General features: G+C 43.7%; 1 protein-coding gene across 1 annotated transcript in view; it reads left to right on the forward strand.

The window, feature by feature from the left end:
- The first annotated feature begins 4,803 nt into the window (after window positions 1-4,803).
- tlcd3a (TLC domain containing 3A) overlaps window positions 4,804-25,297 on the forward strand; it is a 54,396-nt gene continuing 33,902 nt past the window's right edge. The window contains exon 1 of the mRNA XM_060913343.1: window positions 4,804-4,928. Coding sequence (XP_060769326.1) covers window positions 4,807-4,928 — 122 coding nt within the window. The 5' untranslated portion in view covers window positions 4,804-4,806. The remainder of the gene's footprint in view (window positions 4,929-25,297) is intronic.

Here is a 25,297-nt window from a genome sequence, read left to right on the forward strand (position 1 = left end):
TTGCTTCTTTGCTCGCTTTGAAACATTTCAGCAGCACTCATCCGCTCCAGCCCTGCCCCCACCACCACACAGTTCATACATCACCCCATTCACTGTACAGGAGCACAATGTCGGATGGGTGCTCCCGGCAGTGAACCCCAAGAAAGCTGCCGGCCCAGATGGAGTACCTGGTAAGGTGCTCAGAGCGTGTGCCCACCAGCTCACCCCTACCTTCACCAGGATCTTTAACCTCTCCCTGGCTCAGGCAATCATCCCGCTTTGCCTAAAATCAGCCACAATAATCCCGGTGCCGAAGAAGTCTCCCGTCACCAGCCTGAATGATTACCGTCCTGTGGCCCTCACTCCGGTAATCATGAAGTGCTTCAAGAGACTAGTTCTTCAGCACATCAAGGACCACCTCCCCCCAGACTTCAACCCCTACCAGTTCGCATATCGCGTGAACAGATCCACAGAGGACGCCATCGCCATAGCTCTCCACTCTGTACTGAACCACCTGGAGCAGCAGCAGAGCTACGTCCGCATACTCTTTGTGGATTACAGTTCAGCTTTCAACACAATAATCCCGGACATCCTTATCAATAAACTAGACACTCTCGGCCTCCCCCCTCTCACATGTGCCTGGATAAAGGACTTCCTTACCAACTGGCCCCAGACTGTGAGACTTGGCCCCCACTTCTCCTCCACCCGCACGTTGAGCACTGGCTCTCCATAGGGCTGTGTGCTGAGCCCCCTCCTGTACTGCCTCTACACCCACGACTGTAGTCCGACCCACAACAACAACAACCTTATCATCAAGTTTGCTGACGACACCACAGTGGTCGGACTCATCACAAAGGGAGACAAGGCAGCCTACAGAGAGGAGGTCCTGAAGTTGGCAGCCTGGTGTTCAGAAAATAACCTCGCTCTGAACACCAAGAAAACCAAAGAGCTCATTGTTGACTTCAGAAAGCACAGCACCGACCGAGCCTCCCTCTACATCAACAACGAGTATGTGGAGAGGGTCCACACCTTCCGGTTTCTCGGCGTCCTCATCTCCGCCGACATCTCCTGGTCAGTAAACATTTCAGCAGTCATTAAGAAGGCTCAGGAGCGGCTACACTTCCTGAGAGTCCTCAGGAAGTACAACCTAAACTCCAACCTGCTGCTGACCTTCTACCGCTCATCCATCGAGAGCCTGCTGACGTACTGTATTACAGTATGGTATGGCAGCTGCACTACTGTAGACAGGGAGAGGCTCCAGAGGGTAGTTAAGGCAGCACAGAAGATCATTGGCTGCCCTCTCCCCTCCCTGATGGACATTTACACCTCCCGCTGCCTTAGCAGAGCTAAGAACATTATCAAGGACAGCTCCCACCCTGGCTGTATCCAGATATCATTTTGATTTGGGTTAAAGTCTGTAAATAGACTGTAAAGTCAGAGCATATCCGAGTTCAGGGTGGTTATGGCTTTTGGAAAGAAGCTGTTAATAATATCTGTCCGTACATAATATTCATGAAGACCAAAAATATATGAGAAATGATATTTTTGAGATGCAAATTTTATTCAAACATTTCCAAATTCTAGCACAAACAAGAAAACTAGTCATATATATATATATATATATATATATATATATATATATATATATATATATATATACACACACAGAGTATATATAAATTCCTCATTTCTCTTGTTTGTACAGCAATATCAACAGTATGTAATTAATTAATTGATGTATTAGGTTACATCTATTATGGACTACTGATCACAATACATATTTATGTCATGGACACTACATTTGGTCTATGCTGTCTATTCACTCATGTCTATTAATAATTAGCAGGAAGATAACAGGTGAGGGTGGCACGGTGGTCACCTCATAGCACGAAGGTTCTGGGTTCGAGCCCAGTGGCTGACAAGGGCCTTTCTGTGTGGAGTTTGCATGTTCTCCCCGTGTCTGCTCCGGTTTCCCCCACAGTCCAAAGACATGCACGTTAGTTAATTGGTGGCTTTAATTGACCGTAGGTGTGAGTGTGAATTGTTGTTTGTCTCTATGTGTCAGCTCTGTGATGACCTGACGACTTGTCCAGGGTGTACCCTGCCTCTCACCCATAGTCAGCTGGGATAGGCTCTGGCTCACCTGCGACCCTGTAGAACAGGATAAGGGGCTACAGATAATGGATGGATTTCTTTGTGTACAAGCATGCCGATTGTGACTAAGCTGATATTGATGTATGTCTGTAGACCTCTGTGAACATGCCTAAAAGTAGGCAAGTTATTAGGTAGCTGTATTTTTAGACATTAAAGCATTAAATCATGTATTATTCTAATATACTATATCCCATCTCATCTCATCTCATTATCTGTAGCCACTTATCCTGTCCTACAGGGTCGCAGCCAAGTTGGAGCCTATCCCAGCTGACTATGGGCAAGAGGCGGGGTACACCCTGGACAAGTTGCTAATATACTATATATTCGAATATATTTTTATAGTAGGGCGGCATGGTGGTGTAGTGGTTAGCGCTGATGCCTCACAGCAAGAAGGTTCAGGCTCGATCCCCGTGGCCGGCGAGGGCCTTTCAGTGTGGAGTTTGCATGTTCTCCCCATGTCCGCGTGGGTTTCCTCTGGGTGCTCCGGTTTCCCCCACAGTCCAAAGACATGCAGGTTAGGCTAATTGGTGGCTCCAAATTGACCATAGGTGTGAGTGTGAATGGTTTTTGTCTCTGTGTCAGCCAGCTTTGCGATAACCTGGCGACTTGTCCAGTGTGTACCCCACCTCTCGCCCATAGTCAACTGGGATAGGCTCCAGCTTGCTTGCGACCCTGTAGAACAGGATAAAGCTGCTAGAGATGATGAGATGAGATGAGATGAGATGAGATGAGATACTAATTTAATGATTTCAAATTTCAGGATTACTCTTAAATGGCAGTTTAAGAAGAGTTGAATAATTAAAGTGAGTCGTTTCACTGACAAAACTGAGTGGTGAATCAAATAAATACCTCGCAAAGTTCGAGTCAAAACAGCCAAATCACTAATGAGAGTTGTGATGCTCAACACTGAGATCATTGTTGAGTTCAGGAAAAACCAGCCCAGCCACGCTCCACTTCTCATCAACAACACGGCTGTGGAGGTGGTCAATAGCACCAAGTTCCTGGGGTGCACATCAGTGCACATCACAGACAACTTCACCTGATCTGTGAACACTGCGTCACTGATCAAGAAGGCACAGCAGCGTCTGCACTTCCTGCGTAGGATGAGGAGAGCCCACCTGCCTCTGCCCATCCTCACTACATTCTACAGAAGCACCATAGAGAACGTTCTAACCAGCTGCATCTCTATGTGGTCTGGAGGCTGCAGTGCCTCTGACTAGAAGAATGTGAGGAGAGTGATGAGGACAGCAGAGAAAATCATTGGGACTTCTCTTCCCTCCATTCAGGACATTGCACCAAGTCTATGCATGTCTCGAGCCAGAAACATCATCAGTGACCCCTCACACCCTTACGCAGCATTCGGTGCAGGACCACTAACAGCTTTTCCCCCAGGTCACCAGACTGCTGAACTTTTATAACTTGAGCATTTCCTAATTCCACAGGTCACTTTATACTCATCTCCTCTCTCATTATCTCTAGCCGCTTTATCCTGTTCTACAGGATCGCAGGCAAGCTGGAGCCTATCCCAGCTGACTACGGGCGAAAGGCGGGGTACACCCTGGACAAGTCGCCAGGTCATCACAGGGCTGACACATAGACACAGACAACCATTCACACCTACGGTCAATTTAGAGTCACCAGTTAACCTAACCTGCATGTCTATGGACTGTAGGGGAAACCGGAGCACCTGGAGGAAACCCATGTGGACACGGGGAGAACATGCAAACTCCACACAGAAAGGCCTTCATTGGCCACGGGGCTCAAACCCGGACCTTCTTGCTGTTAGGCGACAGCGCTAACCACTACACCACCGTGCCGCCATCACTTTATACTATTGCACTTTATAATATTTTTGCTGCTGCATAATTTAATTTAATTTACTTCATATTTAATTCTGGGCAGCATAGTGGTGTAGTGGTTAGCGCTGTCGCCTCACAGCAAGAAGGTCCTGGGTTCGAGCCCAGCAGCCGCCGACTCCGAGGGCCTTTCTGTGCGGAGTTTCCATGTTCTCCCCGTGTCCGTGTGGGTTTCCTCCGGGTGCTCCGGTTTCCCCGACAGTCCAAAGACATGCAGGTTAGGTTAACTGGTGACTCTAAATTGAATTGTGAGTGTGAATGGGTGTCTGTGTGTCAGCCCTGTGATGACCTGGCGACTTGTCCAGGGTGTACCCCGCCTTTCGCCGGTAGTCAGTTGGGATAGGCTCCAGCTTGCCTGCGACCCTGTAGAACATGAGATGAGATGAGATGAGATGAGATGAGATGAGACACTTGTTGCATACTCAATGACACTAAAGGTGGTCTCAGTGAAGTGATGTACCGTCCTGCTGGGCCGCTAAGCGGCGCTGTCGAGCAGTAAGACCCTCAAAACAGGCTCCCCATTCATTCACATAACGCCGGTTCTTTAGGACTTTTCCTCTTTGCTGATTTGGGAGAACTAGTTTCATGTTGCAGGAGACACCGAAGCAGTTTAAGCACTGGGACTTCCTCCTCCTCCTCATTATTATTATTATTATTATTATTATTTCCCTGCAAAAAGCTGTGATGTGAGCAATTATTCAAATAAGCTGTGAACTAGGGTGTGTGTGCGCGTGCGCGCGGGCGCGAGCTTGCCACCTGTGGCTGAATTTCACCTTTAAAAGCGCACGAGCTTCCCTCGGAGGCGCCGCTGAGGAGGATGTGGCGTGTGTTAGTGAGCGGGGCTGTGCTCTTTCCTGGCTTGTTTCTAGCCTTGAGGAAAACCCTGCCGGTTATTTTCCGGCGTTGGAGTGATGCCGATGTGGTGCTGGTTAGTGAGAGGTAAGAAAGTTTGGTTTTTTTTAATTATTTATTTTTAAACAAGCAACCGATATTTTACTTTCCATCACAACAGGTCTTCCTTGTGTAACAGCAGGCACGCTGGGTGACCTCCTTCTTCTCCTCCTCTTCCTCTCTTTGCATTAACTTGAGCTCGTTCTCTGAGCTGCTATAATGTTCAATGGCTTCCTAAGTTTATAATGAGCAACAGTAAAGCCGGTAGGCCGCTTATCTGCTGCTGTATAGCTTTCTAGGACAGAGTGACACTTTTAATCAGTTTAAGCCTTTTGCGTGTCTGTATCAGATACTCACTGAGTCAGAACGATAATCTCTCTGGGTTGTTTTACAGTCAGCGTACGCAAGCTAAAAATCACATTTAACACTTATTATCTTCAATATCAACAGGCTTGACTAAAACTTGGTTGTTTATTGTAGCCCTGTGGTAGCTCTATTTACCATAAAAAAAAATTGTGATAACGTTATTTTTGGTGAATGTATGGCAATATGTCATATTTAGCAAAATTACTCGTGTCTTTTTTTTTTTTAACCACAGGTCGCTCCAAAAGGGATGCACTTAAATCATTCTTTATACCATAAAACAAATATTTGGTTCCATCTCATTGGAAACATATACTGTAGTTAAGTTTTAATGTTGAATGCCAGTAAGTCTTCAGACTATTTGATCAAATGAGTATGTAATTGTGTCAAAAGAAAAGTCCTCTCCGAGACAGCTAATTTTTCAATATAAAATAACATATCTAAAATGATTTTCATCCTAAAATGTGGTCAAGATATTGGGACATAAATATTAGAGACAACTAACACAAAGCTTACAGCCTTTTATTTAAAAGCACTGTGGAAGTAGTGGATTCTGAATTGTCCAAAAAAAAAAAGTCCTCTCCGAGAATCGCTTCATTTGTTTCTCCCATCTTATAGACCCTTTTCAGTCACGTGACCTTCGTAAACGCGACCGCCATTTTGGACATGTAGTGGACTTCGGCTCAAATCAGTTTGAATGCGAGGAAGGCGACAAACGAAAAACATAAAAGAAAAAGGAGCGAGATGCAGAAAACACCTTCACTATCCAGCGACGTAGGGCATTTACAGGGCGAGCAGAGAGAGAGGTATTTGCAAAAATTGAGGTTAGCAGGCTTAGAGAACGATGTTTACCTGCTTCGACCAGGATTGTTCACTGACGTACGGAAGTACACGAAGCCCTCGTCTTTACCTGACTTCAGCCCACATGATCTGTATACCTATGTTGTTAAAAACCCATCGCCATACACGCCAACGTCCGAGGTTCCGGAGCGTGCTCCGGCTTGCTCCAGGAGTGCTCCGGCTGAGGTTCCGGAGCGCGCTCCGGCTTGCTCCCCCTCAAATTAAGCAGGGTGCTCCGGCTTGCTCCTTAATTTAAAGTGCTGCTTAATTTGAGGGGGAGCAAGCTGGAGCGCGCTCCGGAACCTCGGCCGTAACGCTCCGGGAGCAAGCCGGAGCGCGCTGCTTAATTTGAGCTATTAATTTGCTAATCAGCTATTTACACCGGATCCAGTGTAAATAGCTGTCGGAGCCAACGTCCGAGAATTAAGCAGCGCACTCTGGCTTGCTCCCGGAGTGTTCCGGCCGAGGTTCCGGAGCGCGCTCCGGCTTGCTCCCCCTCAAATTAAGCAGCGCGCTCTGGCTTGCTCCTTAATTTAAAGTGCTGCTTAATTTGAGGGGGAGCAAGCCGGAGCGCGCTCCGGAACCTCGGCCGGAACACTCCGGGAGCAAGCCAGAGCGCGCTGCTTAATTCTCGGACGTTGGCTCCGGCAGCTATTTACACTGGATCCGGTGTAAATAGCTGCCGGATCATAATTACAGTAAACTAGTAAATACAGTAAAGGAAAAACTTGAGACTGAAAGGTTTTAAGTCATCCAAATGACTGAACGTAAACATTGCTACAGTAACATACCAGCTATGATGTTGTTGACATTAGCTAGTCAACAATAGCTACTACAGAAGAACAAAGAGGTTACAATGGGTTATTTTAACCTATTTGGTTACACACTCGCCGCCACAGAATGTTAACAGCAATGTAATGCCTTTTCTGGCTAATTTTATTCGTTTTACCTCCAACAAAGTGGTCACTACACAAGCGTTGGTATGCCGAGGGCTGCCAATCTGTTAATGGCCGCTATCCATCTTCTCCGTCAGGATCTGATAAAATGATAAACCTTGCCTTGTTTGTTGATGGTTACTACATCCAGGTGCACAACAATATAGTGGCATGATGGAAGTCTTGCTGAAAATAAACACTTTCTTTGCTGCCGTTCCTCAATGTTGGCTGTGGTAAACTACTGGTAGTACATGTCCAAAATGGCGGCCGCATTTGTCGTGACGTCACGTGAAAAGGGTCTATAGCAGATTACACAAAACTACCATACACGTCAAGTTACCTGAAATCTGTTCTTTAACTTGTCTTTCACTTAAAAACTGGTACAAGAACCAGTTTGAGTCAATTTGAATCTTGGACCCCTGTGACACAAACTTTGTATCCTGATTGTAAAACAACCCCTCTTCCCCCCCCCCCTGGGTTTTCATCCACCTCTAATAATAATGATGTTCAAGTAACAAATGTCTTTTAAATGACCACTTCAGGTAGTCTTCATCTGCTTAGTTATTCCTCCACTACTAAATGTGTTCTCCTACCATCACCACCAGGTTTCAGCCACCATTAAATGTCTGTCTGTACACACAAGGATCTTCTGCCATCGCTAAAGCTGGTCCATCTCCACTGTGTTAGATGTTTATCCACTGCTAAAGGCATTTCTTTGCTCCTCAAGGTGGTCAGCACAGTCGCCTCACAGCAAGAAGGTTCTGGGTTCAAGGCTGGCAGGGGCCTTAATGTGTGGAGTTTGTACGTTCTCCCCATGTCTGCGTGGGTTTCCCCAACAGTTCAAAGACGTGCGGTTAGGGACAGCCTTGGGCTTAAGTTTTCATCCACCTCAAATAATGTTCGAGTAACAAATGTCTTGAAATAACAACTTCAGGTAGTTCATCTGCTCAAGTTATTCCTCCACTACTAAATGTTCTACCACTTAAGGCCTTTCCATCGCCACCATTAAATGTCTGTCTGTACACACAAGGATTTTCTGCCATCACCAAAGCTGCTCTGTCTCCACTATGCTACCATAGATGTTTATCCACTGCTCAAGTGTTCTCCCACTGCTAAAGGCATTTCCTTGCTCCTCAAGGTGGTTAGCACTATTGCCTCACAGCAAGAAGATTCTGGGTTCAAGGCTGGTGGGGGGCCTTTCTGTGTGGAGTTTGTATGTTCTCCTCATGTCTGTGTGGGTTTCCTCCGGGTGCCCCGGTTTCCCCAACAGCTCAAAGGCATGCGGTTAGGGACGGCCTTGGGCTTGAGTTTTCATCCGCCTCCTAATTTTCTACCTGAAATGTCTTTTTAAATGACCACTTCAGGTAGTCTTCATCTGCTAAAGGCATTCATGCACTACCTAAAGCCTGCAGGTATTCCTCCACTACTAAATGTCTTCTACCACTTAAGGCCTTTCCATCACCTCGAGGTTTCAGCCACCATTAAATGTCTGTCTGTACACACAAAGATTTTCTGCCGTCACCGAAGCTGCTCCATCTCCACTATGCTAGATGTTTATCCACCGCTCAAGTGTTCTCCCACTGCTAAAGGCATTTCCTTGCTCCTCAAGGTGGTTAGCACTGTTGCCTCACAGCAAGAAGGTTCTGGGTTCAAGGCTGGCAGGGGCCTTAATGTGTGGAGTTTGTATGTTCTCCCCACGTCTGCGTGGGTTTCCCCCACAGTTCAAAGATGTGCAGTTAGGGACGGGCTTCGGCGAGGCACCTAACTCCCAACTGCTCCCCAGGTGCTGTTAGCATGGCTGTCCACTGCTCTGGGTATGTGTGTGCTCATTGCTCATGTGTATTTGCTGCTTCAGATGGGTTAAATGCAGAGAGGAATTTCACAAGTGTGTGGTGAATAAAGTTGTTCTTCCTCACTGGTAAAAGTATTTTCCCCATCTGTCTAAATGAGGATGGGTTCCCTTTTGAGTCTTGGCTCCTTTCAAAGGTGTGTTCCCCCCCCCCCCCCCCCCCATGTTGTCTCGGAGTCTTTCCTTGCTGCTGTTGCCGCTGTTAAAGATAAATTTCTTTTTTTCTGTAACACTGCTTTGCAACAATATCTATTGTTACAAGTGCTCTGCAAATAAAATTGACTTCTCTCACTACCAAAGGGCTTCCATCACTGGTAGTGGTGTTAATTGCCCCTAAAGATGCCCCCCCCCCCCCCCCCCCCCCCCCAACCTAAGTATTTCTAACCACCACTAACGATGTTTTTTCGCCACACAGGATTTGTACTGGGAGATTCTTATTCCACAGTCACGATGCTCAAGTGTAATCCAAATATTTGTGGCCCTTTCATTTATTTTTTTTGTTGGATAGGCAAAATTGTTTATTACTATTTTGTGGTTTTTCATCACAGGAGGGACCCTGATATAGTGGCATGGTAGCATGTCTAGAGCATTACTCTAGTGTCACTGGGCTTTTTAAACTTTGTATGCTTATCGGCCACTTATTTTTGATCATATAACAACGAAGCACCTACTAATATGGTAGGAGGACCTGAGAAAGTAAACGGTGACTTGTACATACAAGGTAGGTGTTACTAAACGACGTCTATAAGGGGATTAAAAGATGAAGAGGCTCTAAAATGTACAGCATTAACAAGCACAAAGTGAGTGGTTTAATGCAGTTACCAATCGGTCAGGTAAATTTGTGTACAGTAAAGCACATATCGAGCATCATTCAGTCACTATCCTCTTTTCTGTCTTTTGAAGTCAATAAGATTAATGTATATATCTTTTTACCAGGAAACTGCAAAGCCTTTACATTCTGGAGACTTCCCTGTGTAGCATTACTGTCAGAGGTAAAATTGTAACAGTAAAAATTTTCCCTCACAGAAAACCTTATCGTATCAGTGACTACACTTTTTTTTTTTTTTTTTTAGAATCCATTCATGTTGTGTATTGACCAAAGAAGTCCCTGTTTTAAGTTGCTGGTATAAAAATGATGTATTACAGTAAGTACATTTTTAATGTAAATGTTGACGCTGGAGCTACTGCCTGAATTGTGCTTTTCTAGATCTTAATCAACACCTTCTGACCAATTGGAATAGACCTTCCAACAGCTTTGTGGTATAAAAATGAATAATTCACAATGGCAGATATGTATTATTCATAAAAGTGCCATTGACAGTGCAGCGATGCGTCAGTATATGTGGCAGTATTATTTATGAGCAGTGCACTGACGATAAGGAGTGGTACTGCAAATGGAGGTCAGATCATGGGAACTAAATGTTTTTGTCTCATTAGAAACATAATGTTAGGACTTTAATGCTTGAAGTTGCTACATGTTTGGGTACATGTAGTGCCAGTTTGTAGTAAGCCTATTGGAATATTCCTCACAATATGGGAGGAAGATACTGCCTTTATCCGTTTTTGCCATGTGTTTGGGTTGAGGTTTGTAAGGTGATAAGCTGACCTGCGTATTCTTGGCTGGAGTCTAGAGCTTTGTTGGAATGGATCAGTCTGACACAATGTGGCAGCTTGGGTGGGTGTGGGTTGTTGTGGTGTGTGTGTGTGTGTGTGTGTGTGTGTGTGGTTTTTTTTTTTTTTTTTAAATTAAAGCTTTTAAACCAAACTCATTCTGGGAAGGTTTTTCCAGCATGTTACTGGATTGACTTTGTTGGCAGGAGTGAGCTCTATGGCCATTGTTCAACCCATCCCTCTACCCTTGTGAAAGTGTAATGGCTGCACTAATGGCATTTCCTAGTCAGCAGTTCCAATGGAGGCCCCGAAACGAGTGCTGTTTTCCATTGCAATGCTTTAGTTTGCTTGTTAAGCAATGCTTGTTGCTTAACTCTGGACTACTTCTAATGTGGCACCTATATCGTCTTTCCATAACTTTTAAGCTGAAACTAAGGTGGGGTTTACATTAGACCAGGGGTCACCAAACTACGGCCCGTGGGCCAGATCCGGCCCTATGAGGCAATCCCCAAAAGTGGTCATGGCTTTTTTTTTTTTTTTTTTTTTTTTAAATTGCTTTTTGGCAAATATGTCTATCTTGTATTTTGTTGTCAATTAAAATTGATATTTAGTTATAAAATGAACTAATTCATATTTTCCGAATTTGTCATATGCTCGCGATCAAGTAGTGACAGGTAGCGCATGCGCAGAGAACTGTCAGTGTTCAGGACAGCAAAATGGCTAGCGGTCAGCAAAAAGTTGACAGAGTGCAGAGTTTTTAAAGAACAGTGGACCACCTTTTTTTTTTTTTTTTTTTGTTCAGTGTAAGGACCGTGCAGTTTGTCTTGTATGTAAAGAAAGTGTGCCGGTTTTCAAAGAATATAATCTGCGTCGTCACTATGAAACCCGCCACAAAGAGTGTGCTAGTTTGCGAGGGCAAACAAGAGAAGATGGGATTTGGAGGATGAAATGCGGACTGGCTGCACAACAGAATGTATTCCTTCGCCAAACCCAGATCAACCAGGCTGCTGTCTGAGCTAGCTGTAAGGTAGCTCACCTACTAGCTACCCATGGAAAGCCGTTTACTGATGGGGGCTTTGTTAAAGTATGCATGCTTGCTGTGGCCGAGGAGGTGTGTCCCGACAAGAAGGATGCGCTCAATGCGGTGAGTCTCTCCACACCTACTATGACCAGGCGAACCGATTTGGAGGACAACGTGTATGACCAGCTGAATGAGAGAGCGTCAGAATTCGAGTTTTTTGCTTTGGCCATGGATGAGAGCAATGACGTGCAGGACACAGCACAACTGCTGTGATCTGTTGATCTATTGCTCATATTATAACTTCACTGTTTTTTAAAATGTATTTATTTTATAGGCCTATTTATTTGACCTTTTATTAAGTGCTGCATACATTATTTATATTATTAATAATATCAACAGGCCTACCTACAATTTATAATTTTCCACTCACCTTTGCCAGTGTCAATCACCTCAAATAGGCAGATGTTTCTTACCTTGACAGCTTTGATATTTTTATTAGAAAATAAATAAATGGAATATCAGTGGTATTTCAAATTAAAACAAAGTGTGAAGACTTGATTACTACTTTTGCAAACCACTAGTAAAGATAAACAAATATGTGCCAGGAATCAAGTGTTGATATAGTAGTATGGATATAGTAGTGGGGATGGCCGTGCCAGGCTAGTAATCTCTACTACACAATGAGGCCTGCTGGTGGTCATATTTGTCTGGGTCATACAATTCTATGTTATATAGCTGACCCGACCCCGGCCCCCATCACAGTCAGGAATGACAATGTGGCCCCCAGAGAAAAAAGTTTGGTGACCCCTGCATTAGACCGTATCAGCGGATCATCATATTAACGTTTTTAAAACGATTAGCGTGCATATCGGGCATGCGCGTCACTTACCACTAGCAAGTGGAAGGATGGCAAGCCTAAAGACAATCATAACTACACAATGGGCAGTATTTGCATCAGTATTTGCAGTATTTTCATACTTTTATACTCTTTAATGAAAGGTGATGCAAGGCGGAAGTCCGCGCCGTTTTTCAGCAGTCGCGTCACATGACCAACGCCAGCAAATCAGGACAGTGGATGTCACAGTGACGTTGTCCATTGACGACGCCAGCTAGAGCTCAGCACAGCGTATCCACGTATTCTCAATGTTTACACAGCACCGGACCAGACACGATCTGGATTGAATACGTGGACCCTGGCGGATTCCCGTTTGCCAGCGTTTCCAGGCGTTTTAATGTAAACGGACAGTGCATCCGCGAAGAAAACGAGACAGATATGGTCTAATGTAAACTTGGCCTAAAACTGTGGTCAGGTGATGAGTTCAGGAAAATGCCACTGGCTACCAGCATTTAAGTGGCAAGGGTGGTAGAGTGAAACCATGGAATAGAAAGTGAAAACACTTTTAGTTCCAGTAAGGGTATCCAAATGTTTCCATGACGCTCTTATACGGTGTTGATAAATGACATTTCTGTAGGTTGATTCATTAGACTATAACATGGTGTACTACATAATTATGTACTTGTTCATGTGGTCTGGTAATTGCCTGATTTACTTAAAAATATTCTGGCATTTCATGGAGTCCATGATGCTACGTCAAAAAAATAGGTTTATATGACCAGTGATATGAAACCAGTTCAGTTACACAAATTGAAACGTAGCGATTTTCTATGCTATGGAAAGTCCGCACTATAATGACAGGCATACTAACACCTTCTGCGCGCTTCGGCAGCGCATTGATACGGAGCTCAGATATCAATGCGCTGCCGAAGCGCGCAGAAGGTGTTAGTACGCCTGTCATTATAGTGCGGACTTTCCATAGCATAGAAAATCGCTACGTTTCAATTTGTGTAACTGAATTTTTTCATATCACTGGTCATATAAACCTATGTAAACAGGAAAAACGTGGAAGAGTTTGGTCGCATCTAACTACAGCCCCAAAAAATACCATTGGCCATACTGAGCCTAGCTATATTGCTAACAGGAGTGACAGCGTGTCTGACTGCGTCTGACTGACTGGGAGGTCGCGCAAAGCTCGGAGAGGTACGGAGCAGCTCGTCTCAATTCAGGTAAGAGCATATTTCATTATGGAAATACGGTGGACTGTTCCTTTAAGGGTTCCAGGCCTCTGGAGGAAAAACAACCCCAAAACATCACAGAACTTCCATGTTTTACAGCTGGGATCGGGTTCTTTTCATTACAGCTCTGTGAGGGTTTTTTTTTTTTTTTTTTTACATCAGACTATATAACATGATTCCAGTAAAAGTTGTAGTGTTTCACAAACTTCAGGTGCTTATGTTTGTGATTTAACTGACGAGGGCTTTTTTATTTTTTTTTTTATTTTTTTTTTTCCTGGCATAATTGTGGTGGGCACAGTCTGTCAACCCCTCCCTAAATTAATGGTAAGGGACTATAAGATCACTGGTCTGGGTATTGAACCATTCTGATCTCAACAGTGCTATTGATATGGTAGTAATCACAGTGATTTTGTAGTCAGGTACTGGTAAAGGCTAGAGAATGATTTAACACAGTTTGTCAGGGATTGACAAACTACTAGCCCAGGTGCTCAGGACAAATGGATAATGTGTCCAGTGTGTGTTGGCTTTTTAGTTGTTGCCAGGGGAGACAAGTAAGCTGATCGTAGAGGGGTCACCAGTCTTAATCTCTTGTTCAACAAGCAGAGAATGGAAAAACTCAACTGACTAGCATGAAATGTTCTTTCTAGCATGGAGGAGCAGACCAGTTGTGTAAGAACAATCATTACAGTTAGTAACCTACCAAGTGACTTGTTGGCCAATGATGGGTTTGGCTGATAAAATGGCCAATTGTGTAGATGGATGGTTGCATCTTGGAATACTTAACACACTTGGAAGAGAATGTATGCTGAGCTCCTAAAACCATTCATGCTCCTGACTGATTAGCACATTGCGTAATATTAAAGATGATGGGGATCGCATAATCAGATAATACACTCCAAACACTGATAAATGACTATCAGTCTGCATTGCAGTTACTGTGTGTGGAAGAACTTGTGCTTCTGTACAGGGCTCGACATGAACTTTTAAGCCCACTTTCCCTGGGGGGCAAGGGGGGTTAATTTCCACTTGCCCCTATTTTGCGAGTACAACTTTTTATTTTTTAGGAAAACAGCTAGAATAGTTGTGAATTGCAACATAAAATAATCACACGTTGAGTTGAAGTTTGGTTATTGGTTACTTTTTACTTGTAACAGACTAATCATATCCAATAGTTTTTACTGCATTAGTCGATTTTATTTCCCTTTCACATGCATGCAGCTGTTCAGTGTGTTTGTGTAGAACTGACTGTAGGTTCATTACTTGATAATGTAGAAATCATAAAATGGAAATCGGTGTATGAAAACAATAGGGTGCCAAGACTTGAACAGTATGGTGTTAAGAATTTTTTTTTTTTTTTTTTTTTTTTTGTGTGTGGGGGGGTTAATTTAAAAAACACCCCATGCTGCATCCTGAGACAGGATAGTGTTTGAGTTTAAAATTTAGTGTGTAGGTTTTGGGAGTCTTTATACAGACCTGGCAACCTGTAACTGAATCTGTGCAGCTGGTCTGTCATGATGCAGCGCAGATTTAAAAAAAAAAAAAAAATTGGCACAGGACTGTTCCTCTGATAACACAGGGGTGATAGCGTTCCGGCGCCGCGCCGGATTTCCAGCGTACCGTGGCTGGGGGAAAAAAAAAAAATCTAGTTCGCCCATTGTCCTGTGTCATTCTGAGATGCGCAGATACAGTAAAGGGAATTCCGAATTCCCTTTACTGTCTATCTGCGCATCTCAGAATGACAGGACAATGGGCGAACTAGATTTTTTTTTTTTTTTTTTTTCTTCCCCCCCAGCCACGGTACGCTGGAAATCCGGCGCGGCGCCGGAACGCTATCACCCCTGGATAACAGAAACAAAGCTCCAGCTCTCTCTGCTCTTAGTCTGTTCTGTTCTTTCAGGATATATCGTGCATGTCGCTCCTTGAGTTTTAAATGCCAGAGTTGTTTGAAACCAATCTGGGTTTTCTGTGTCGAGTAAGGAAGCTGTTTCACCTGTAAGAAAATCAAACACTTTCATGAAGGTGCCAACTTGAATGTGAGCAGAGGGGGGGAAAAAAAAAAAAAGATTTCTTAAGCAAACTCTTCCATACTCCCTTCCGACTTTGTTTTGGTAAGATACATTTTAAATACAATTGTGAATTTCTCCAGAGTTTTCAGGCTGAGCTCCACTCTTATTCTTTAACCACTCGTTTCTTTGTTCTTGAAGCACTTTGCTTCTATTAACATCTTTCTTGATAGTGGGGAGACAGTAATGCCTCTTATCTGTTTGAACAACCGAAAACGGTGCAAAAATTAACCATATTGAAGACCGATTTAAGCCTTACTTGCATGAAAGACTGTCTGACCCCAGCTGTAATTCACACATGATGGGTGACCTCATGCACAAGGTGCTATATTGAACAGTATGCGTACCATACAACAGCTGGGGTATATAAAATGACTTGCAAAGCAGTAAATCAAACCAAGACTAAGAAAACAGCCAAGACGTAATGGCAGATGCATAGTGAGGTGCTTTTAGGAACGAAAAAGATCAAAGCCTAATTTGTGGTGCTAGTTCGTAATATATGCTCATTCCAACTTGCCTGGTTGGGCACGTTAGGGATGTAGCCCACTTGCCTGAATGCATGTTTCACTTGCCCCAGGCACTCCAGAGCCTTTATTTTTAAATAAATGTGAGTGGATAGTATCTCCATCCTTGACTCTTGTATGCTGGATAAATGGGAATAAAAAAATGTATACATTGAGTTAAAATCGACCGCAAAGTTGGCATTCGAGCTGCCCTGCTGAGCCAGCCAGCCCTGAGTGTGACACATCACAGCAGGAACCGGTTTTAAAGCCGAGGCCTTTGACAGCTATAGACCAAGTCATATTTATGGTGAAAAGTAAGAAATGCTGTTACCGACTTGCTCAACTAAGACTGATTTTTGACTTCATTGATTTTAATGAGTCAACCCACAAACAGGATAGGTGTTATAACTTGCATGCATGCATTTTCACTGATGAAATGTAAAAGGCTAATTAAATATTCAGGTGAACTGAGACGATCACATTCTGAAGCAAATCAAGTCTTGTACTGGTAACTTAAATGCACAATACAAGTTGCATGTATTAATCTAAATGCAGGTAAACATGTCTGTTTTTATATCCAAATGAGAGTCGGAGCTTACCCGTCTGTTCTCGCTTCTTGAAGGCCGATCTTGTGGCCGATTGTTTTTGAAACAATCTGACTTTCAGTTCTCCATTCATTTTGCTTTTTCCACATAAGGGCGAGATGGCAGCAATATCCAATTTAGAAATAAGATGGCTGCACCGCTCATTCACGGTTTTCTTCATACTGTGTGTTCCGCCATTACTGCTGGGCTCGGGCAATTACTAAAACCCAGGACTGAACGGAATGTCACCAGTTTTAACAACTACAGGGAGGTCACTGCCTGAGTATGTCTCGTTTCGTCCTGGGTTTTAGCAACGACCCTTGGCTCACTCTGGGAGGGCTAGTGCAACTGCCCCCCCCCCCCCCCCTTTTTAAAAAATAGTTTAATTGTTGGTACTGCATCCTCTTTCAATACGGGCTTATAGCCAATGCTCAACAGATCAGAGGTTTTATGAGTCTTCAGTAAAATGTGCAGAGCAGAGGTGAGACCACTTCATAGGCTCCCAGTGTGCCTGTGAACTTCTCACGAAACATGTCCAAGTCTTTGCAGTTTGAACATTCTTGGGCCATGAATGCAATGTAAATTCACCTTCTGTAATGTTGCTGCACCCGCCAGAAACACATCTACATGGCATGGTGATAAATTAGTTAAAAATGGAGGATCGGTGTTGCAGTCAGCTCTGCGCTTTAGTATAGCGGAAACGGAAATGAGACTGATAGGCTTCCTGCTGTGACGTTACGGAAAATTTACTATATTAGATTTATTGTTAATGTTTAACTATTCCTGTGCCATTCTTGAGGTCTCAAGGCATTTATAAATGAAAGTGAGGCCATGGCTCTGTGTATATGCTTTAATCTCAAGCCCTGCTTGTAAGATCTGCTAGACTTTTGAAGTCTTCGTGGTGTGAAGGGTGGTTTTTTTTTTTTTTTTTTTTTTTTTTTTTTTTAATTAAAACAGAGCAGTCTTCTTAGTGCTAATTTTAGCTTCATACTGTATGGTGGAACCAAGAGTGAGCATCTGGCAGACTGCGAAGTCAAAATGACTCGGCATGTACTTTGACAGAAATGAATAATTTAGTGGACTGCTGCTTTGAGTGGATTACACCAACAATAGACCAGCATGCAATTATTATGAAATGTGCTGTGGGTCTTATGCTAATAAGGAATAAGATCTTTTGACCTGAGGTAGAGTAAAAAATTCCTGGCTTGAGTCAGAGAAAAGTGTCAAGGACCTCAACAGTGCTAACTTGAGTAATTCACACACAAGCGATTAGTGTAAATGGTTCTTGGATGGCTGAATTATTTAAAAAAAAATTAATATAAAGTGGGGAAAATGAGTATTTGATACACTGCTGATTTTGCAAGTTTTCCCACTTACAAAGAATGGAGAGGTCTGTAATTTTTATCATAGGTACACTTCAACTGAGACAATCTAAAAAAAAAATCCATAAAATCATTGTATGATTTTTAAATGATTAATTTGCATGTTATTGCATGAAAAGTATTTGACAAAATAGAAAAACAGAACTTAATATTTGGTACAGAAACAATTAGAGGTCAGACATTTCCTGTAGTTCTTGACCAGGTTTGCACACACTGCAGCAGGGTTTTTGGCCCACTCCTCCATCCAGATCTTCTCCAGATCTTTCAGGTTTTGGGGCTGTTGCTGGGCAACACGGAGGTTCAGGTCTGGAGACTGGCTAGGCCACTCCAGGACCTTGAAATGTTTCTTACGGCGCCACTCCTTATTTGCCCTGGCTGTGTGTTTTCGGGTCATTGTCATGCTGGAAGACCCAGCCACGACCCATCTTCAATGCTCTTACTCAGGGGAGGAGGTTGTTGCTCAAAGTCTCATGATACATGGCCCCATCCATCCTCCCCTCAATATGGTGCAGTCATCCTGTCCCCTGTGCAGAAAAGCACCCCCAAAGTATGTTTCCACCCCCATGCTTCACGGTTGAGATGTTCTTGGGGTTGTACTCTTCCTCCAAACACAGTGAGTGGAGCTTATACCAAAAAGCTCTCTTTTGGTCTCCTATGACCATCTCTCGTGCCTCCTCTAGATCATCCAGATGGGCCTGGACATGTGCTGGCTTGAGCAGGGGGACCTTGTGTGCGCTGCAGGATTTTAATCCATGATGGTGTAGTGTTACTAATGGTAATCTTTGAGACTCTGGTCCCAGCTCTCTTCAGGTCATTGACAAGGTCCTCCCATGTAGTTCTGGGCTGATCCCTCACCTTTCTCATGATCATCGATAACCCATGAGGCAAGATCTTGCATGGAGCCCCAGACCGAGGGAGATTGACAGTCATCTTGGGTTTCTTCCATTTTCTAATAATTGCACCAACAGTTGTGGCCTTCTCACCAAGCTGCTTGCCTATTGTCCTGTAGCTCATCCCAGCCTTGTACAGGTCTACAGTCTTGTCCTTAGACAGCTCTTTGGTCTTGCCCATGGTGGAGAGGGTGGAGTCTGATTTGTGTGGGCAGGTTTTTTTTTTTTTTTTTTTTTTTTTTTTTAAATATACAGGTGACGAGTTCAAACTGGTGCAATTAATACAGATAATGAGTGGAGAATAGGAGGGCTTCTTAAAGAAACTAACAGGTCTATGAGAGCCAGAATTCTTGATGGTTGGTAGGTGATCAAATACTGATTTCATGCAATAAAATGCAAATTTTAAGATTGTCTCACAGTTGAAGTGTCCCTATGATAAAAATTAGACCTCTCCGTTCTTTGTAAGTGGGAAAGCTTGCAAAATCGGTAGTGTATCAAATACTTATTTTCCCCACTGTAGGTATGGTGTATATATTTTAAACAGTTGTGGTCAGAAGTTTACATACATGAATGTTACTGTATGGCAATATTGGCCTTTCAGTGTGGGCCCCCCCCCCCGAACACTTGGGAGTTAAATTGTTGCACAAGTTAATTTATTTTGGCCTTTCTGAAATAAACATGGGGTCAAAATTATGCATCCAACTTCAATTACATATACCCATTTGCATTATGAATTCAGTAGTGCTGAAAGTTTTAGTGTCTTAACTTGCTACGGTCAAGGCCTCAACTTTTGTTAGTGATTGACTACAGCTGGTTGCACCTCTGTGTCAACATAAAGGGTTTGTTTGACAAGTACAAGTTATTGGGTGGTGTACTCACTTTGCCAAGGTCTGGAAGAAGCCCCAAACCACTGGCTGAGAGAATGTATTTGAATAGTTGGGACTAGGCCTGTAATGATATATCCTGCGGTGATTAATCACAATACAAATCTATGATGACTCCTCTCTAGCAGGTTTATCCTGTTCTACAGGGTCGCAGGCAAGCTGGAGCCTATCCCAGCTGACTACGGGTGAAAGGCGGGGTACACCCTGGACAAGTCACCAGGTCATCACAGGGCTGACACATAGACACAGACAACCATTCACACCTACAGTCAATTTAGTCACCAGTTAACCTAACCTGCATGTCTTTGGACTGTGGGGGAAACCAGAGCACCTGGAGGAAACCCACGCAGACATGGGGAGAACATGCAAACTCCACACAAAGGCCCTCGCCGGCCACGGGGCTCGAACCCAGACCTTCTTGCTGTGAGGCGACAGCGCTAACCACTACACCACCGTGCTGCCTCTATGATGACTCTAATTATTAAATAAGTGAGTCACGGAATCTGTCTTTTGAGGTGTACTTGCATTGTTTATACAGCAGAGGGCATAAAATAGAAGTAGCAGGAATACACGTAACTTAACCATAGGCACGAGTAAAGGCCAATTTATGCTGACAACCCAGTCCTCGCAGATGGTGTCGCAGATAGCGTCTGCGTAGCCCCCCCCCACCTTCGCAGACGCTCTGTGCGCACCTCCCAAAAATTGTGACTACCGCAGAAGCCTCGCAGACAGCGTCACAGACAGCGTCACAGACAAGGGCTCTGATTGGTCCACTCTACATCCACTGTACACGCACTTCCGCTTCCCTACTTTCCCGGTTTGTTTTGTTTTCACGACCGCCATTTTTAAAAACACAAGCGAAGATGGAGCAGCACGAAGAGCAGCACGAAGATCGAGGAAGTACATACATCTATACGACTCCAGTTCTAGTCATTATAAGTAACCGGAGGATAAACACTCCACTAACCACACCCACCAACTACTCCTAGCGATTTCACAACTTCGCGTCCCCTTGCGTTGTGGCGGTGAATAACATCGCTCACACCTATTACTCCCTGCTCAACGATAAATTACAACTGTCTACGAAAAGCTGTCTGTGAAAGCCTTGTCGCAAGAGCATGCAGAGGCCCTTACAGTGCTAACATGGCTCCATGAAAATGCACAAAAGGCAAATCTAAAATGGAAAAAACCTGTTGTGATTGACTGCACAAATGGTTTCGATTTCTTGTTAAATCTCTTTATGGATTGCCGAAAGCGAAAGAAAAGAAGCAAATGTGGGTAGTAAGTTCATAAATTTATTAAGAAAAGGCCTGTTAACATTTTTAAGGAATGTTTTAGTTAAGCTATTATAGCGGAGCTTGGCCTGCGCAAGGGGAGCCCCATAGTCATAGTGTGGATACATAAACCCATCGGGTTGTTTTTCTGATGGTTTCAGTCCTTTCCGTGCCTCCCACCATACCAGTGTTTGTAATTGCCAGTCATACACACCACCTAGTAGCCAGTGTTAGCGGAGCCCTGGCCTACATGAGCAGAGCCCCATAGGCAGAGTGTGGATACATAGAAACCCATGGAGTTGTTTTCTGATGGTTTCGGCCCTGTGCGCACACCTGCTACCACAGGAAACCCAACAACTAGTGAAGTAGAGTAGTAGTCGGGACGGTATAGTAGTGCGTCACTTGCCGTGTACTCGCGTGCCTGCCATCACAGGCAACCCAGTCATGGTGGGACAGTCTCCATGATGCGTGCGTCATGCCTGAATTTATTTTTAATCTTTTTGCTGAATCTTGATCTAAAACAAGGCTGGCTATGATGTAAGAAAATTCTACAACCCAGAATCAGATGGGAGTGCTGCTTTTAGGTATTGCCTAAATCTATATTTTAATCTAACATTACACATGTGGGTAAATTACTGTTGGGTTTTAAGAAAATGAAACGTGGTTTCTCTTTGTTGAAGACAAAACAAATGCATTTATCAACTTTTTGTACTTCTCATGGGAAAATTGAAGTGAACCATCATAAATTGAATCGAATTGGGTAAGTGGTTGTATGCCTAGGTAGGAAAAACCCAGGAACCACTAAGGCATAGGCTTTCCATGCACTGGAGGCTGCTGAAATACCAGTCTTGCCTGTCTACAGTCAAGTGAGGGGTTTTTTTTGTTTGTTTTTTTTTTTTTTTAAATATTGCCGTGGACTGAGGCTGCCATCAAAGAAGCCCTTGCTCCAAAATAACACCAAGTTTGACTGTTTGCAGCTGATGCCGTAACTTGGACAAAGGAAAACCCCTCCAGAAGGCTTTTGTTTTTAAATGGCCAGATGAGTCAAAGGCTACGTTTACATTACGTCGAATCAGCGGATCATCAGATTAACGTTCTTAAAACGATTCGCGTTGACACTAAAACCGTTAGCCGTGCACACAGCAACACCAATACGCGGATACGCTCGGCTCCGCAGGCATCCTGCGCTCCAAATCACTCCGCCCTGAACAGCGAGTGCCCTCTGGAGGGTGCGCACTCCGGCCCTGCGCAGCTCACAGAGCGCGCGAGTGAAGTGAACAAGCCACGATTCGGGACTGAGCCGCTGTGTGTGAGATCCCAGCGCATATCACTTATTACTTGCAAGTGGAAGGATGGCAAGCCTAAAGACAATCATAACTACACAATGGGCAGTATTTGCATCAGTATTTGCAGTATTTTCATACTTTTATACTCTTTAATGAAAGGTGATACAAGGCGGAAGTCTGCGCCGTTTTTCAGCAGTCGCGTCACATGACCAACGCCAGCGAATCAGGAAGGTGGATGTCACAGTGACGTTGTCCAATGAGACGCCAGCTAGAGCTCAGCACAGCGTATCCGCGTATTCTCAATGTTTACACAGCACCGGAGCTGATACGATCTAGATTGAATACGTGGACGCTGGCGGATTCCCGTTTCCCCGCTTTTTCAGGGGGGTTAATGTAAACGGACAGTGCATCCGCGAAGAAAACGAGACAGATACGGTCTAGTGTAAACGTAGCCAAAGATTGAAGTGTTTAGCCATAATGACCAGAGATATGTTTAGAAGAGTAAAGGTGAGACATTCAGTCCCAAGAACACTGTACCAACTGTTGTATGGTTTAACTCAAGTGGATAAATTAATGGAGGAGGACTAACTCAATTCTTCAGCATATCCTCAAACCATCAGCTAGATGGTTGAAGATTGGACATGTCAAAGCTAGTTGTAGAATGAAAAGGAAGCTAGCATTAAACTTTCAGAATTGCCTTCCCAGGGTACTGACCTCAACCCTTTTGAATATTTGGACTGAAAGTCAGGCCCATGCCAGGAAACCAACAGATTTTAATTGAATTTTGCCAAGAGTGGTGAAAGCTTCTGCTAGAAGCTTGTTAATGGTTACTAAAAGCTTCTGGTTGAGTTGAAACTTGCTAAATCACTTGCTATTTAACCAAATATTAGGCATACTGTATGTATAATCTTGTCTGAAAATGACTTAATTGAATTCTTTTTTTTTCTATTAAAGCTGTATGTTGTACAATCATTCTTCCCCAAGAGAACAGTTAAAATCATTGAAATCCTAATATTGCCATGACTTTCATGCCCTTGAGTGTAAGTAAACTTCTACAGTTGAGTACTAATTTGGAACTTTTTTGGAACCCATCCTTTTTTCAAGTGATCAGAAATATTGGAATATGTGTAGGCACACGAAGCTTTGTGAAGACCTTTCATTATAATTTGAGTGCATTTCAGCATTCCATGTAGGCAAACATGGAGTTGTGCTCTGCTCTCACTTTGTTCATAGCCTCCTGAAAGCAGGGTTCCTGTTGGCGCTCATCGTACTCATCATTGACAAACACAATCCATCAGTGATGAAGAGAAAATTGCTAGCAGTCATCCAAGTGACCAGTGTATTTGTCATCTTTATCCTAAGTCATATATTTTCTGGAAATCCCTGTGTTTGCTGAAATCCAACCCCAGTAAAGAGATGGTGGGAAGCCAGAGTGTAAAGTGAGCATGAGCTTGTGGCCAATAAAAATTGACTACACACCGACCACATGAGCACCAAACTTTTGACCAGTTGCAATGCATCTTAATCAGCCTGGTGTGGTGTAATTATCTCTGCGTGAACCAAACAATGGTGCTGTCGAAGTTGACTTTTTTTTTTTTTTTTTGGGGGGGGGAAAGCTTCTAAAAGCACTGAAGATGATTACTTAAAGGCTAAAATAGCCATGGGGGGCACACTCGGAGCCCCTACTGTTCCCTAGCATTTCAGACAGTGTTTGGTAATGCAGGGGTCGGTTTTATTTAAAAAAAAAAAAAAGCAAAAATTAAAGTGCTGGCAAGCGACTGAAGGGAGCTAAGTTTCGGGTGGCACAGTGCGAGTCCCCATGGCGGAAGCATGTTGAAAAAAACTGTCCTGTGTTTAGTTCGTAAATCTAAAGGAAATCCTGATTCCTTCATGGTTGGTTGTTCCAAGATTCTTCTTGACTCTGTTCAATTGTAAATCAAGTGTTCTGTTGAAGTAAAGGCTAAAGGGAGTCCTAATGCCTCTTTTGAAGAATTCCATGCTAAAATAACCTTAAAGGAACAGTCCACCGTACTTCCATAATGAAATATGTTCTCTGAATTGAGACAAGCTGATCCGTACCTCTCCGAGCTTTGTGCGACCTCCCAGTCAGTCAGACGCGCCGTTACTATTGTTAGCAATGTAGCTAGGCTCAGCATGGCCAATGGTATTTTTTGGGGCTGTAGTTGGATGCGACTAAACTCTTCCACGTTTTTCCTGTTTACATAGGTTTATATGACCAGTGACATGAAACAAAGTTCAGTTACACAAATTGAAACGTGGCGATTTTCTATGCTATGGAAAGGCTGCATTATGACAGGCGTACTAACACCTTCTGCGCGCTTCGACAGCGCATTGATACCTTCACTCAGAAGGTATCAATGCGCTGTTGAAGCGCGCAGAAGGTGTTAGTACGCCTGTCATTATAGTGCGGCCTTTCCATAGCATAGAAAATCGCCACGTTTCAATTTGTGTAACTGAACTTTGTTTCATGTCACTGGTCATATAAACCTCTATAAACAGGAAAAACGTGGAGGAGTTTGGTCGCATCTAACTACAGCCCCAAAAAATACCATTGGCCATGCTGAGCCTAGCTACATTGCTAACAGGAGTAACGGCGCGTCTGACTGACTGGGAGGTCGCACAAAGCTTGGAGAGGTACGGATCAGCTCGTCTCAATTCAGAGAAGAACATGTTTCATTATGGAAGTATGGTGGACTGTTCCTTTAAGCTCAAGCTAGAGGTTTATAAAAGTCTTATTAGAAGCTGGAATGGAGCCCAAATTTTATATGTAATGGAGAGGCCTGTATGAATACTTGAATTGGGCCAGTTTGGTTGGTATAACTGGTATTAAGTCTACTT

Source organism: Neoarius graeffei, chromosome 28 (assembly GCF_027579695.1).
Source record: "Neoarius graeffei isolate fNeoGra1 chromosome 28, fNeoGra1.pri, whole genome shotgun sequence".
Taxonomy (NCBI): domain Eukaryota; kingdom Metazoa; phylum Chordata; class Actinopteri; order Siluriformes; family Ariidae; genus Neoarius; species Neoarius graeffei.